The 16,893-nt window shown below is 43.1% G+C and overlaps 1 protein-coding gene across 1 annotated transcript in view; it reads right to left on the bottom strand.

Moving 5' to 3' along the window:
* Positions 1–8,790: 8,790 nt before the first annotated feature.
* Positions 8,791–16,893, bottom strand: part of LOC117045051 (cytosolic phospholipase A2 epsilon-like) — a 44,080-nt gene continuing 35,977 nt past the window's right edge. Inside the window, exons 18-22 of the mRNA XM_033145840.1 lie at positions 15,527–15,634; positions 13,710–13,907; positions 11,451–11,617; positions 10,627–10,813; positions 8,791–9,175 (exon numbers count right to left, since the gene is read on the bottom strand). Coding sequence (XP_033001731.1) covers positions 8,964–9,175; positions 10,627–10,813; positions 11,451–11,617; positions 13,710–13,907; positions 15,527–15,634 — 872 coding nt within the window. The 3' untranslated portion in view covers positions 8,791–8,963. The remainder of the gene's footprint in view (positions 9,176–10,626; positions 10,814–11,450; positions 11,618–13,709; positions 13,908–15,526; positions 15,635–16,893) is intronic.

Genomic DNA, 16,893 nt, shown 5'->3' on the forward strand with positions numbered 1-16,893 from the left:
GAAACCCACAAAATTGTTGAGCTTTTTAAAGGAAAACCCAAAAGTTCTTGACCTTTTTCAGTAAAAGCTACAAGAATTCTTGAGCTTTTCGGGACATTTGCCTGATTTCTAAAAAATAATCCAGGGCGCCATTTTCGGAAGTGAATTTCAGGAAAATCAGGACGTATGGCCATCATCCCTGAGCATTGGCCATGCTGGCTATGGAAGTTGTAGTCAAACAATATCTGAATGGCACCATGTTGGCTATTCCTGAGATATATTACCCAAGAAGGATAGCTCCTTCTTTCTATTTATGTACTACCAAGCTTTTGCAACACCGTTAAAAGTAACAATTACTTCATAGCAGGTAGAAGCAGCTTAACGTCTTCCTTATCCATGAAAAGAAACATATGCAAATAATTGCTTGGGGCCACCTTAGGCTCATGAGTAAACTTGTCTTAGTTCTGTAAACTCAGTTGAATTTCTGTGCCTTTCTTTAAGTATTCAACCAACTGCACATTTGTTCCCTGAACACAGCAACTAATAATAAACACACTTACATGGAAGGAAATCCCCTTGACTATAGTGTACCAGTCTAAAGTTGGAAATTTCCCATTATTAATCCAGAATGTTCCACTATTAATACAGAATCTTCTTTAGTTTCTTTTTATACATAAGATCAACCACCAAATAAGAACCCCACCATGCTCTAAGTAGCAAGCAACCTCAAAGCACGAGAAATTTATTCCAATCTTCAAATAAGTGGAGAGGGTGTTGAGATTTTGAGGTCCCCAGAGGGGTGCCCCAAAACACTCATTTTCAGACACTTCCCTATGCTAGGGAAGATTTCAAACCTAGTGTGGGGAGGGGGAGGCAGAGCATGAAATTAACCTGCAGACATAAACTTTTAGTACTAAAAAGAAGTAAAACTGGTTTGGTTTTTTTAAGTACACAAAGCTTACAAGTACACAAAGATAAAGAGGGAAGAGCCAGGAAACTATCAAATTAGATAACAAGGCAATGTTAGCTTGGTCTTCCTGGTTGGTACAGGCAAGGCTGGCCTTACTATAAGCCACAATGAGGTTCATGGCTCAGGTGGCAGATTGGGAGAGGTGTCAGTTTGTTGGTCCCTATCAGCCACATGTAGGGCCACATGCCACCATGGCTATATCGTCACAGCTGCTGCTGCTTTTGCCATGTGGAGCCCTTGCCCACATGCAGGGAAGAGGCCCTTCCTTACTGTGAGGTATTGTGGGTCCCAAAGACCCCATTGGAGCTTCTTTCAGTAATAGCTGCATGTTGCGCATAGTTGTCTGTGGAAAAATGCAAATGCACGGGAACCTACTCACATGTAGAGGCTCCGTGCTATCAGGATACCCATGTGACCTCACCTCTCAGGCATGTAGAGGGCCTGCCTGTGAGTAGTGCTCAAGAGTTCAGATACCTCTGCTGACAACCACACATGGCATGTAGTTGTTGCAGAAAGATCTGCTCCACGGTCAACAAAGATATGCTGTAGCTGAGAGTAAGGCATGAATAGGGCTAGAGAATTCTCAATACCACCACCACCAAGCCACAGCTCTCAGCATTATCTGGAGGAAGCCATGACAGTTAAACTGGTAAAATACAATATGCATTAGTGTAGCTATAAACTATCTGGCTCACATGGATTGCAATCCAACATGTTTATTCATAGATGCTCTAGCACTGTGTCTGTTGCTGAGCCTGTACTTTTCCTTGCCTGACTAAAGATCTCTTTTGCCCAAGTAAGACATCCACGTACACAACTTCCTCCCAAATAATTTTGGGAACAGTAGTTTGTTATAATGGTAGTAAGGGGAAAGGTAAAGGACCCCTGGATGGTTAAGTCCAGTCAAAGGCAACTGTGGGGTTGTGGTGCTCATCGTGCTTCAGCCGAGGGAGCCAGGGTTTGTCCACAGACAGCTTTCCAGGTCATGTGGCCAGCATGACTAAACCGCTTCTGGTGCAATGGAACACCATGACAGAAACCAGAGCGCATGGAAACACCATCTACCTTCATGCCACAGCGGTACCTATTTATCAACTTGCACTGGCATGCTTTTAAACTGCTAGGTTGGCAGGAGCTGGGAAAGAGCAACGGGAGTTCACCCCATTGCACGGATTCAAACCGCTGACCTTCTGATCGGCAAGCCCAAGAGCCTCTGTGGTTTAGACCACAGCATCACCTTTAATGGTAGTAGGAATTGTAGGTCTATGAGGAGGAAACTACATTGCCCATGGTCTTTAGCAAAGAGTTGGATCTTAGATTTGTTATCATATATACCGTAGTTAAACTAGCACAATAAAGGCCAAAAGCTAGTAAGTGATTCTGGTATATTCTGAAGCATGAAAGCAATCCAGCATCATGACCCTACAGTGGTGAAGGAATTCTTGCAGAGGACAATTTAGGGGAGTGGAACTCTATAGCATAGAGGTCAGAAGCCAGGTTGCTTTAAAAAAATGGACTGAAGGGTATAAATAAATACAGTATAGCCCTGTCTGGTTTTAAAGACACAAAGCAAAAACATGCCTTTTAAAACCTTAAATATTGTTACAGTTGTTAGTAGCATCAGTAGTTGCACTACGGGTGTGGTATGACCAAGGTGTAGATTCCTATAAAATGTGTATAATTTGAAGAGAGGGGAGTGGCAGGCAGGTTGCATTACCAAAACAAAAAACAAAAAGTCTGCACAAAATGGGATCGGGTGGACCTATGATTGAACTCCAACAATATTCAAACAGGATGTAATTAGCTTGCTCTGTCCATCCATAGCTAGAAGATTTACACCTGTTTAGTTTGGGGGGGGGATAGACTGGGGTGGGGGTCTCAATAAAATGCTACTGCTATCACCTTTTGAGGTCAAAACAATGGTGACAGCACCACACATACACCTAGCATAAGAGGGAGAAACAAAGAAAAAGCTCTTTTAATGGGGGAGGACTATATTTTTATATAAAAAATTAAATATATTAAAGGTAAGGTAAGTGTGTGTCCTACACACACACACACACACACACACACATGCACTGTCTCTTCCCAGAAAAATCTGAAGCGCCCCCCCCCCCCCCGGATTTTGCCATTCTTGAATAGGGCAGCAAAACTAGGATGATCATTTTACATTCAGTTTCCTACATGTGCATGTACATCATTTTATTACTCAGTGCTTGATGACTGTACCTGAAAGTGTGTACTGATTTAATTGAAAAGCATTGTGGGTTAGGTGATGTGACTGTTTTACCTGTTGTGTTAAGTTTGTGATGGCTCATTCACAAATGCTACCAGTTGCTCATACATTTGCAATACACATTTAACACATATTTAAACCATGTGGCTTCCCCCAAGGAATCCTGGGAACGATAGTTTACCCCTAACAGGTACACCTCCCAGCACCCATAACAAACTCAGTTCCCCAGGATTCCAAGGATTATTTGGGGAGAAACCATGTGGTTTAAATATATGGTATGGCTGTGGTCCTAATTAACTATAGTTTGTTCCTATGCCCACCTTCTGGCAAAAAAGGACCCACAAAGCTTAACAGAGATACAAAATGCCGGGGGGGGGGGGGAATTAAATTGTAAAAAGTTTAAGGGAAAAATACTCTTATCTTAGAAGGGGAAGAAATGGAGGCAGTGAGAGATTTTACATTCTTGGGCTCCATAATCACTTCAGATGGTGACAGCAGTCACGAAATTAAAAGACGCCTGCTTCTTGGGAGGAAAGCAATGACAAACCTAGACAGCATCTTAAAAAGCAGAGACATCACCTTGCCGACAAAGGTCCATATAGTTAAAGCTGTGGTTTTCCCAGTAGTAAAGTATGGAAGTGAGAGCTGGACCATAAAGAAGACTGGTGGCCGAAGAATTGATGCTTTTGAATCATGGTGCTGGAGGAGACTCTTGAGAGTCCCACTGACTGCAAAAAGATCAAACTTATCCATCCTTAAAGAATTCAGCCCTGAGTGCTCACTGGAAGGACAGATCCTGAAGTTGAGGCTCCAATACTTTGGCCACCTCATGAGAAGAGAAGACTCCCTAGAAAAGACCCTGATGTTGGGAAAGATGGAGGGCACAAGGAGAAGGGGACGACAGAGGATGAGATGGTTGGACAGTGTTCTCGAAGCGACTGGCATGAGTTTGGCCAAACTGCAGGAGGCAGTGAAAGATAGGCGTGCCTGGCGTGGTCTGGTCCATGGGGTCACAAAGAGTTGGACACGACTGAACGACTGAACAACAACAACAACTCTTATCTTATCAAATCAACAACTGAAAGCCAAATACTTGATTCCTTCTGCCTAAGGCAAAGGCCAGTTCCCACACACACACCCCGCAAATGTCAGGAAGCTACAGTAAATCCCCCAACATTACAAGTGGGAAAGCTTGTCCCTTTGTCATGGACTGACTGGATACAGAGGAGTGGAAGAAGGCAGCAGCTGGGGAACCCCCAAGGGAACTCCCAGGGAAGGCAGCTCAGAGCCAGGGGTTTGGTGGTGGGACAACGATGTATGGTCAGAGGGAGCAGACTGGGAGGAAGAGGTGGAAGAAGCTGAAAAGGCAACAGGCTTTGCGGTGTCAGAAGCAGCAGTAGGGTTTAGTGGGCAGGAAGAGGCTGTGGCACAGGGCAATCCAGACTCAGAGGCAGGAAAGGACGTGGGGCTGGGGACAGAGATGAAGCAGGCTGCTGAAAAGGCCAGGGAGTCTTCCCCTTCCCCTCCTTCTGAGACCAGCTCCCCATCCCCCCCCCAGTACCCTAGAACACACAGAGGAATGAAGAGGGTGAAGCAATGAGAGGCAAGACAACAAAGGCTGCTGGGGGAGGATCTGGGAGAGGGGCCTTAGAGAGCAATTGGAAGGAGGGGAACCTTCAGTCCTCACAACTGCTTCATTGCAGCAAGACCTACTGGGAAGGGAAGGGAAGGGAAGGGAAGGGAAGGGAAGGGATGTTGTGACCACTAGAACTGAACTGTTTTGTTTCCTTGAATCAAATCAAATCTTTATTACGTTCATAGACCAGCATAAGGAAGGGGGTGGGTAACAGTCATTTAAAATCTGAAAAAATGATTTGAAAAACTAAAAAGAATAACAAGTCTATAAGAATCTAAAGGAAGCAAGGAAAGTCTAAAAGAAGCATTGGGAACATTAGACAGTAGTGGCAGATTATAAGAGGTTAATATATACAGTTTAAGACTATAGCTATCAGTCTACACAGCACTCTGATATGTGTTCTCATTAATCTAGTTTGTGGCACGACAAATTTTGAGCGCTGCTGCGCAGAATCTGGCAACATTGTATGTTGCAGCAGGGTTGGTATCTGAAAGCAGCAAGAAGGTATAGAATTGCCCTGTGCACCCTGGGTGTTGTTGTTGTTTAGTCATTTAGTCGTGTCCGACTCTTCATGACCCCATGGACCAGAGCACGCCAGGCACTCCTGTCTTCCACTGTCTCCTGCAGTTTGGTCAAACTCACGTTGGTAGCTTCAAGAACCCTGGGTACTTATGCAGTAATGGTAAGATGAAGCTAGTATGAATGTCTCTGTAATACTGGCACTGGAGAAGCATGTGCTCTGTTGTTTCTATTTGTCCAGAGTCACAGGGGCATTGTCTCTCTGAGTAAGCAACCTTCCTGTATCGGCCTTCAAGGACAGCCAAGGGGAGGGGAGGGCATGTCATCATGCCAACGTAAAGGCCCTCCGCTACTTAGGGACTTCGAGTTTAGCTAGATATGCCATAGGGGAGACAGAGTACCTGGAGGACTCATGGGCAATAAAAGTTGGAGTCCAGGCTGGATCCAATTGGCGCTTAGTGTCTACTACACATTGTTTTATGAGAGCTTTGGCTTGATCGTATCCCATTCTGAGTAGAAAGCCTTGAATAAAGAGCTAATTTCACTGACATTTAGTGCTTTCTTTTATTGCTGACCTAGGCATGACTCCAGTTGCTGACAGCCTTGGTGAATCAAACATAGTTTCTCCCCTGCAGCAAGTGGGAGATATGCGAGTGTGAAATCAGCCCTGAAAAAGCACGTGATAGCACTCTTTAGATACCTCAAGGATGTCCTTTGGACGGAGAGTTAGACCGCAGCACAGTAGGAACAGTCAAGGCTAGTGATGGGCAGTTCTGTCAACTTCTCATTTATCCGATTTTAAATTCAGTTCCCCACCTTTCTTCAGCAATTTGTGATTTTTTTAAAAAAAAAAAACCTCATGAAAATCTGTCAGTGTTTTAGTGTGAATTTCTCCTAATAAAAACATCTTTATGCAGCTTTGACACCATATTTTTGCAAGCAATTTCATGTTTGTAAACATTCTTTAGTTGCAGAAATGCACCCCAAAATTCAGAGAAGTGCAAAATTCAAAAGATAGCTGTGTTTTTGGTCCTCATATTGTTTTGGAAAGTGTGAATTTGATAAATTCAGCTTTATATATGACCTGAATTGAAATTCTCCCCCATCACTAGACAAGACACTATCAGAGGCTCTGTTAGCAACAGCATTGCATGGGAAGTGCAGGAGCAGTATCTAGTGGAGAAGGTATGGGGAACAGCGTACATCACTGTTACTCATACTATAAAGAGTTGCTGTGCTATATGTGCTGACCTCGCTAGTCCAGCTGAATGAGAAATCAACATGAGAACAAGCACAACCCTTGGATGCGTTTATATGTGACCCTGACCCTGCATGCACTTCCCCGCCCTCAAAACTCATGGGGTGGTGGCCAAGATACTCCTGAAATTGTTTTTAGAGATTAACTGAAAAATAAGCTATCGTTTACTACCACGGCCAGTAGACAGGGGCTGATCCAAAATATGTGTGACAGAAACTGCAAATGGACAGCGCAAAAGCAATCAGATGTCTAATTAACAAAGCAACATTGAATAAAAGGTGTGTTGCCTGTCCCAGTTGGGAAGTTGGACAATGTCTAGGTGGCCATTGGTCCTGGATTTGCAAGCCAGCACCTACACCATTTGCCATGGTAGTGACATGTGACATATTCCGTATTGTTTTTCACCTGAAATGATAATACAGAATGACCAGTAGCAGGTGGCATGGTGGGGCAGCTGCAGCGTTCACCTGACCTCCAGGCATGTTGCTGCTGCTTACTAGGTAAGGTAAAACAAAAAGGTAAAGGACCCCTGGACGGTTAAGTCCATTCAAAGGCGACTATGGGGTTGCGGCGCTCATCTCACTTTCAGGCCAAGGGAGCTGGTGCTTGTCCACAGACACCTTTCCAGGTCATGTGGCCAGCATGACTAAACCACTTCTGGCGCAATGGAACACCATGACGGAAACCAGAGTGCACAGAAACGCTGTTTACCTTCCCGCCGCAGCGGTACCTATTTATCTACTTGCACTGGTGTGCTTTTGAACTGCTAGGTTGGCAGGAGCTGGGACAGAGGAACAGGAGCTCACCCCGTCGTGGGGATTCAAACCTCTTACCTTCTGATCAGCAAGCACAAGGGGCTCAGTGGTTTAGACCACAGCGCCAGAGGAGAGGGGCAAGGGGTGGCAAGGCAGCCAATGCACCAATGGGAGCACCAAATTGGCTCCACTGATGTGTTTGCCAGCGTTTGCGTTTCCTTTTGGGAATGAAACACAGCAGAGACAGTGGTGTCTTTATGATATAGGTTTCTCCCCATTATGGCTTTGATCTATAGGCTACCACTAAAACAAGGCTACATTTTAAGCTCCATTTTAAACTGTATTCTAGCTTATATTTTAATCAACTGGGTTTTTTGTTTTTTTAATGTTTTTACTGTATTTATTTATATTCAGTGTTAGCCGCCCTAAGCCCGGTCTTGGCTGGGGAGGGCGGGGTATAAATAAAAATTTTATTTTTATTTTTATTTTTATTTTTATTTTTATACATGATTTATTTACACACATATAAAACCTGAGCCTGCAATGGAGGGATTCACAGAATTAACACCCCAAAAAGGGTCTCGCCTCTCCCATAGCTACAGTTTTGGATTCAAACACTGTGCTTTGCCTTTTTATCCTTTCTGGCCTGCAACTTTACCTCTAGGTGGCATTACATACACTTCACTTTAAACTCTGACTTTTGTATTTTTAACTATCTAAGAGCTTGACCATCTGGCCCAGAGCCCCCTCTTTTACTTTCTTAATGGCCCATCACCTTTCCATTTGTTCTCATTTAATGGCCCTTTGCCCAGGCAATTACCTGAACACAGGAAGCTAGCCTGGCCTGATTAGCTTTTAGCACTTACTGTATCCAGGAATTTAGAGGTCTGGCACCCCCCCAAACTCATAACAGTATTTCTCGATCTGAATTTTCACATGGGGAAGGCTGAATCACACATGAACACTCCATTGCTTCAGGGTAGTTTATAGTATTAAAAACCAAGATCATATATCTAGAAGATACTGAGAACAAATTCACATTGTATGTACATCACTTGATAACATATCGGTCTCAGTCAATGAGCTCGTGCTGAACATGCAAACTTTCTCCATTTAAAGGTATTGTATCTGGGTTGATATGAAGTGAGAGGAGAGTTCTGTTCTGGTTTGTTTGATCAATAATGGCTGCTTCATACTACCATCATCAAGTGACAATCATGCATTTATGAACAAAATGTAAGACCTGAAGCTTAGAGGCCTATTATAGATATTCGTATTTTGTCAATGGCTTTTGTCATTAAGCTTCGGTTGCTGAGGCAATATAACTCAGGTCTATATTTTAGCAAAGCCTCTGTAGTGCTGCACTTGAGATTAAGACGACCATGTTCCAGCCCCTCATTGGTGAGCAATTGTGAGTAGATCTTTTTATCTCTCAATCACTATCTCCCAATTTGTTTCCTACCATATTTGTATGCAAACAAAATAACAAAGCACCTTGGTACACTTGGGGCACATGAATCACAAATAATAATTAGCAACTTCCCATTTCTGTAATACTGGACAATGGCAGAAAATGTGGAAAATACATTTGGAGAGGGTTAAGAAGAGAGTCATAGAGGCTGTTGTTTCTGCTGCTTCTTTCGTTGTACTGCTGTATGCAGAGCCTGAAGAATCATATGTTGATTATTGAGGATATTGTAGTTGGTCAAATTTAACAGCTTGTTGAAATTAGCCTCTGAATATTGCAGCATGCTATTAGCAAATGGGAGGCTGCTGACATCAATTTGGCCTTCCTCCATCTCACTAGGACTGCGTTCTACACCTATGGAAACAAGATGGAAGGAAATAATGTGTGTTATAATCCTTATGATATGCAATTATCTTTTTGCCATTTTAGTAGAATCAGTAAAATAAGTAACTCACTTTGAATCAAGATCAAGGAGAAATACAGGAATTGGGGGGGGGGGTGGATAAACTCAACATCAGGATTTTCAGAAAATGCCACCCCTAGTTAAACCACAGCTGGGGAACCTCTGGCACCCTAGATGCTGTTGAGCTATAACTCTCACTATTCTGACCACTGGCCTTGTTGGCTGGGGCTGGTGGGTCCAACAATATATGGAGAGCCACAAACCCCCCATCCCTGGTCAATAACTTCTAATTTCATTTATTACTAGGCTATTTGACACAACCTCATCTTGGTAAAACACGCTGTCAGAATGGATGAGATTAGGAAAATCTTGAAGTTAACTGTAACCAATTTGAGGTTGTGGTGGTTGGGCAATTGTGTTTATGGTCAATATTTGTATGTATTTATAATAAAAGGGGAGAAGATCTCCATCTGCCACATTCATCTAGGTTTTTAATGCAGCAGTGCAACAAGCGCTGAGTGAATGGGTTGAAGGCTAGACGTTGAAGGCTAGAAGCTAGAAGGAAGATTGATAAAGGAGACTTGGGTTGGGGATAAAAGGTGACGAGCCAGTGGAACAAAAGAAGACAGATTGAAGTGGGGGTGCTACATAGAACCCAGGGTCCATGATCCAAAGAGCCACCGTGCAGATGGAGGACAGCACCTCACACACCCAGAGCTGCTCTTTTGTTTCCACTGCAGTGCTTGCTAATGCCAAAGTGACAACACGCTTTCCAAATTGAGCAGTGGCTTTTCACTTGGGCAGCATAGAGTGCCATTGTCAAAAAAGGAAAGTTTGGGTACACATAGAGCTTTTTTTTGCTCTCTCCTGCACATGTCCTCTCTTTTTATCCCAGCCATAATATACAGGTGAAACTCGAAAATTAGAATATTGTGGAAAAGTTCATTTATGTAAGCAATTGTACTCATTAGCTACTGGAGTTTAATATATGAGATAGACTCATGACATGCAAAGCGAGATATGTCAAAACCTTTATTTGTTATAATTCTGATGATTATGGCGTGCAGCTGATGAAAACCCCAAAGCTGAGATTGTTAATTTGGGGTTCTCATCAGCTGTATGCCATAATCATCACAATTATAACAAATAAAGGTTTGACATATCTCGCTTTGCATGTCATGAGTCTATCTCATATATTAGTTTCACCTTTTAAGTTGAATTACTGAAAGAAATGAACCTTTCCACGATATTCTAATTTTTTGAGTTCCACCTGTATATATAACCAGTCGGTGTGTGTGTGTGTGTGTGTGTGTGTGTGTGTGTGTAATGGTGTCAGTCATGAAAATAAGCAGATAAGAAAGTCATGTTGTCTTCAGGAAGACTATTGCTCTTCTTTACTCACCAGGAGCTTTGTATTTTTGGAAGGTATCGCATACCAGGGGAAAATACAGCAATATGGGAGCCTTTGGACTCTCTGCTTTGTCGAAGAGGTAGCATTCCTTGAGGTGCTTCCTGTCTTCATCTGTCAGCACAACCTTGGGAAATGGAATGCCCTGCTCCTCATAGTATTTTGTAGCTAGATCTAATGGCTAGAGCATTAAACATGAACAAAATTAGAACCCAAAGAGATATGGTTACAGCTTTCCCTTCTCAAAAGCTAGCAGTTGCCCTAGAAGGATGATGTGGCACTTATCAGGGATATTGGGGGTATGGGTACTATTGTCTTGGCATAGGTAGGTGGATCAGATTTTCTAGCACTATGAGTCTATATAATGGTGATGAAGGAGGACACAATAATAATTGTCCAAGGTCCAGTCTGTCTAGGACATCCACTGTCCTCTCCCAGGGGCTGTTTCTCTTTTGCTAGTTCTCACTCTCTTTCAATGAAAATACTGAGGATTAGAAAGCAAAGCCATCTTTCTCCACATTACTTCCCATGTAAGAAGACTGTGTAAAAAGCTGAAGCTAGATCTTTGGTGGTAGGGAGAAATGGGGACCACCTGCCTGCCCCCCAGCATTATTCCATATACTTCAGTCATACTTGGAAGAAGAAAAAAAGAATCCATTTTGATATCAATTGTGAAACTACACCAAATAACTATATGGCATAGCACAAGTTCTTTTTCAAGCTCTTCCAGTCTTCTGTTAATATTTGAAGTAAAAAAATAATGAAAAGATGAATGGTTATGGTCAAGTTGCTAAAGATAATAAAAAGAATCTTCTCACCGATGTCTGTGATCCTCCACTATAATTTAAATGCAAAATAAGGTCCACTTTCCTCTCTGGCCTCAGAAGCGGTGGGCAGCTGGTATTGATGAAAAAAGCTGTGTCTGTAAGTCCCAAATATTCTGGTGTTTCATTCAACTTGTTGGGGAAATTATCTAGTACAGTGTCTGAAAGGCAAATTCTTTAGCTTTATATGCAATGTTGCAAAGGAAACTCATATATGTTATTAAAGACCAGGAGGAGTCAATTAATTATGTAACATTAACAGGTTAATGATACTACAATGCAGCCTTAATTTACTTATTCATAGTTTATATGCTCTACATAGATGCCTCTTTTGATAACAGGTACCTTTTATATTTCATTTTTTCCCTGCAACTTTTGAAATTTCAGTTGATCCAACAAACCAATGATAGACCTATCAAGAAAGAAGCTATGTGCCTGAGACCCCCAAATTATTTAATTTAGCTTGCCTTTATAGTTCATACTAAATCCTAGCAGATTAAATTCAGAGAAAACAGAATGCATCCTGCTGTAGGGTTAGTGGAGAGGGAGAGATAAACATTTTAAATTGTGCTTATTAGTATAGCAATGTTATCAACAGCAATTCTTTCCCCCATGCCTTATGATTGTTTTTCTGTTAATATATTTACAAAATATTTGTTTTGAAATGCTTAATAATTTCTTTTTAAAGAATTATTGCATTTATATCCCACCTTTCCTCTAAGGAACTCAAGGTGGGGTACATAGTTCGCTGCCTCCCCAGTTAATCCCCACAACAAGAGGTTAGGCTGAGAGTGTGTCCAGCCCAAGGCCACCCATGACTGAATGGGGATTTGAACCCTGGTCTCCCAGGTCCTAGTGCAACATTCTAATCACTACACCACTCCCAAGGTTCATCTTTCAAATAACCAAAAAGGACCCCAGGTCACCATGACTAAAACAACGTAGTTGTAATGCCATTCCTTCAAACCTGCCTTACATTTCTTATTTTGCTACTCCAGTTCTTGGAAACAGACAAGCATGAAGTGTTTCTAAAAAGCCTGAACCTCAGAATAGTTGTTAATGTAATTATGTATCTGCATAATGTATTCTGGGTGTACAAGGAACAAGAAGGGAGAACAGTCAAGGAAGAAAAGAAGAATGACTGGCTGCACAGGTTCCAAACATGCTCTGTTTTAGCATTCTTAGTCTAATCTCACTTCTCTTATATCTGTTTCCAACAAATACTCTCCCTGTAACTATGAGAATTTCATTTCCCAGAAAGTGGAAGAAGCAACAAAGGGATCATCTATCTTTTACCTGGTTCTCACCAACAGGGAGGAACTGATCAACGAAGTGGAAGTACTGGGAAATTTGGGAGGAAGGGATCATGTCCTATAGGGCTTCATTTTAAGAGGCAAGGGAAAGCCCCGCTAGAAGGTTCTAGCATATTCCAGCATTTACTTGCAGCTTCTGCCTTCCTAAAACTTAATACCTTGACACAAGCATTAAGTATTCTGCGTGGAGAAGACAGAGAAATGCTATTGGGTGGCGGAGAGAAGACAGAACTGCTCAACACCTACGTTGCCTCTGCCTTCACACAAAAGGAAAGCAGTGCCCAACCTGGTGATAACAGAATAAACAATGCAAGGAGAGAGCTGAAGATGAAGCAAGCTTGTTTGCACCTACTTCAGAGGCTAAGACCCAAACCAATGGCTTCAAGTTACAAGAAAGGAGATTCCAAATAAACATCAGAAAGAACTTTCTGGCAGTAAGAGCTGTTCAACAGTGGAATGGACTCCCTTGGGAGGTTGTGGAGTCTCCTTCATTTTAAAGCAGAGGTTATATGGCCATCTGTCATGAGTGCTTTAGTTGAGATTCCTGCATTTGAGGGAGTTGGATGCCCTCAGGATCCCTTCCAACTCTACAATTCTATGATTGTATGAAAAGGATGTGGCCCTTGATCAGGGAACTTTTGTGCACTACTGTGTATGACCAGCATGATCTTGGGGATATTTCTGCCCTGCCACCACTACTGGGCAAAGAGGCTGATTAACTGAAATGTGGATGGAAAAAGAAGTGGAGGCTAACTTGGGAGCTGGCAACTGCAGCTGGATGTTGACCGAGGGGGCAGAGGATTAGCTGTTTCTCCTCAGCTGAGAAACATGTGACATCCAGGTGTATGGTGTGCACAGGCTTCTGTGGGGAGAGGATCATAAGACATATCCAATACAAAAGGAACAAGAGGGGGGGGAGATCTAGGTAAATGAGAAATACCTTTCCACATTGAAAACCTGTCATTCTCCAAGTATTTATCGTTGACTTGGAGGCCCCTCGTGAAATTGCAATATTGTGCAACACATGGCCGCATTGTTACAACATCTCTAAGCACATCAGTGAGGCTTCCGCTGGGGGTGAAGAGGTGTGTTGGCTGCACATCTGGCCGGCGAGGCATGCTGGGCGGAGTACCATCTTCTGTGGAACACAAGAGAGTTTTGTTTAGATCCCTTACTCAAAACGCACCTTGGTAGTACCAATACAGCTACTGCTGCTACTAGGGGGAGCAGATGGCACTGTGGTCTAAACCACTTAGCCTCTTGGGATTGCTGATCAGAAGATCGGCAATTTGAATCTCCACAATGGGGTGAGCCCCCATTGCTCTGTCCCAGCTTCTGCCAACCTAGCAGGTTCGAAAGCACGCCAGTGCAAGTAGATAAAAGGTACCACTGTGACAGGAAGGTAAATGGTGTTTTTGTGTGCTCCCTCGGCCTGAAAGCGAGATGACCGCTACAACCCCATAGTCGCCTTTGACCAGACTTAACCATCCGGACTTAACTGTGGGAGGCAATGAAAGATAGGCGTGCCTGGCGTGCTATGGTCCATGGGGTCACGAAGAGTCGGACATGACTGAACAACTGAACAACAACAACAACAACCATCCAGGGGTCTTTTACCTTTTTACTGCTGCTACTGTTAACAGTAACAATAATTAAGGTTTTAAAAGGCATGTTTTTGCTGTGTGTCTTTAAAATCAGATAGGGCTATATTTTAGCCTGTTTACTCTTCAATCCATTTTTAAGCAACCTCTATGACATGACATACAGTCCCACTCCCCTAAATTATCCTCTGCTTTAATGATCCAAAATAGGCCAAAATAATTTAATAGCTTTGGGCATTTAACTATAAATCATGGCATTTAACTATAAATTATAACAAATCTAAGATCCAACTGTTTGCTAAAGACGGGAAATGTAGTTTCCTCCTCACAGAAAAACCATTCCCAGTACCCTTAACAAACAACTGTTCCCAGGGGTGCCAACATGAATAAAATATTGCAAGGGGCAGGTAAGCCACACCCTGCATAATCAATCACATGACTGGGCTCACCTGTACCATTTGAAGGGCAATGCCCATTAACTTTGTGGGGGCTCAGTCCCCTCAAAATATTTTATTAGGGAGGGCAAAGGGACCTTGGAGCCTAGGAGTTGCCTCCTATCACAGTCCCCAAGATTCTTTGAGAGGAAGTTGTGCACTTTGAATGTATGGTGTGGATCTTCCCAGAATGTCTTACTTGGAAGAAATATATCTTTATTTAAGCAGGTAAAAGCACAGGCTCAGCAGTAGACACAGAGCTCAAGAGTCACAATTCCGGTGTTCAGGAGCAGGTGTCCCAATGAACTTTCCCACACACATCCCAAGCTTGTAAAAGGAGGTATGGAGTGGTCATTTGAGACTCTCTAGCCTTGTGGGGTGGTTGTATCTGCTCCCATCTGTGAAAGTGGTGCCCGGTTATAGGCAACAAGACTATACCCTCCATAGCTGATCAAAGTCTTCCCCAGTCTCCACTAAAGCTCTCTGCTCTGCAGGAAGGTCAGAGAGGGAGAGCCAGCACCCTGCTCTCCCTTCCAAAGTGACTGAAGTTGAAAGGAGAGATTTCCCCCCCCCTCCAACCCATGTTCCACCAATTCTGCTCCATCCCTGTTTCTTCCTCCTCCATCAGAGCCGGCCAACCCAAGCTTGATCCCAGCAGTGCTGCGTGACTCATGACAGAGCCCAAGATACATTAACCAAAGAAGAAATGATGTTCTACTGACCAATATCCACCACTCTGTCTCTTGTCCACCTGTGCCAGAAGTCTTCTGAACAGTCAGCTAAATACAATGCATCCAGCAAACTTTGGGAATATATATTACTCCACATGCCTGAGAAGCGTAGAAAATGCAAAAGTAAAATAAAAACCATTTGATATCAAAGTCCAGATACACTTTTAATTAGCTTTGATGTAATTTCCAGGTGATGGTAAAGAGGGTGTTGCATTTATTTCTTTAATTCGTTGTTTTGAAATGGATATCATGTTCACTAATATTTAACTAATTACTGTGTTTACTATTGCCTGTCATCAGTCCTGTTTTTCTTGAAAAAAAAGGTGCCAGAACTCACCACAAATGCCTCCCTTATTCTTTTGTAATGGCAATGGTGCCCATCTGAGAGGTGCCATAACTCAGTTCTGGCTGAAAAAAAAGCCTGTAGTGCAGTTCTCATTCCCATCAGAAATGTGTGAAAGATGAGTATATAGTATAAAAAAAAAACCACCAAAAAACCGTGTGAGTGGTAAGGAGTCAATTTCAAAATTCCGTATTTTTCACTCCATAGGGTGCACCAGACCATAGGCCGCACCTCGTTTTTAGAGGAGGAAACAAGAAAAAAAAATATTTTTCTGGTTTTCCTCCTCTAAAAGCCCTGTTGTTGTTGTTGTTGTTGTTGGTTGTTTTTTTGAGGATCAGCTCAAATTTGTGCAGCTTTTTCGCAAAGGGGGAAAAGCAAAGAGGAAAAGCCCCGTTTTTATGGGGTTCAACTCACATTTCTACAGCTTCTTAAGGAAAGGGAGCCGTTTCTACAGTTTCCAGACAGATAATCTAATCAGCCAGTCACATGTCGCTGGGGAAACAAACAACCTGCCTCTGCAGCATATACAACAATGGAGGCCTGGGCAAGGGGGTGGGGCCGAAAGGGAGACAGGGGGACTTCCGGTTGGGCGCCATTCTGCTCAGTCGGGAGAAACCTCGGCTCCGAGGTTTCTCTGTCGCTGTGGGGGAGGGGGGAGTCGAAACTACGCTCTGACCCCCCAAGAAACTCCAGGTAGAGCGTCCTGGAGCCATGGGATCCGGCTGGTCCCCTGGGGCGCCTCTCTTGCTCTCCGGTAAGCCCTAGTAAGGGCTGACGTGACGAGCGAGGTTGAGCCGCGGGGGCTGTGGATTGACCACTATCCTCGCAGCCAGAAGTAGCGGCTGCTGACAGAGAGAGCGTCCAATTCTTCCAAGATTCGGCTAATTTGGATTTGTAAGTACTGATTTTCTTTTTAAAAAAAGAAAAAGCGATGTTAAAATTCGGCTGTTTTGGGAACTTTAAAAATGGAAGTCGGTTCCCGGAGCATTGAAACAATTGGAAACAGTATAACTTT

This window comes from Lacerta agilis, chromosome 1, assembly GCF_009819535.1.
Source record: "Lacerta agilis isolate rLacAgi1 chromosome 1, rLacAgi1.pri, whole genome shotgun sequence".
NCBI classification, from domain to species: domain Eukaryota; kingdom Metazoa; phylum Chordata; class Lepidosauria; order Squamata; family Lacertidae; genus Lacerta; species Lacerta agilis.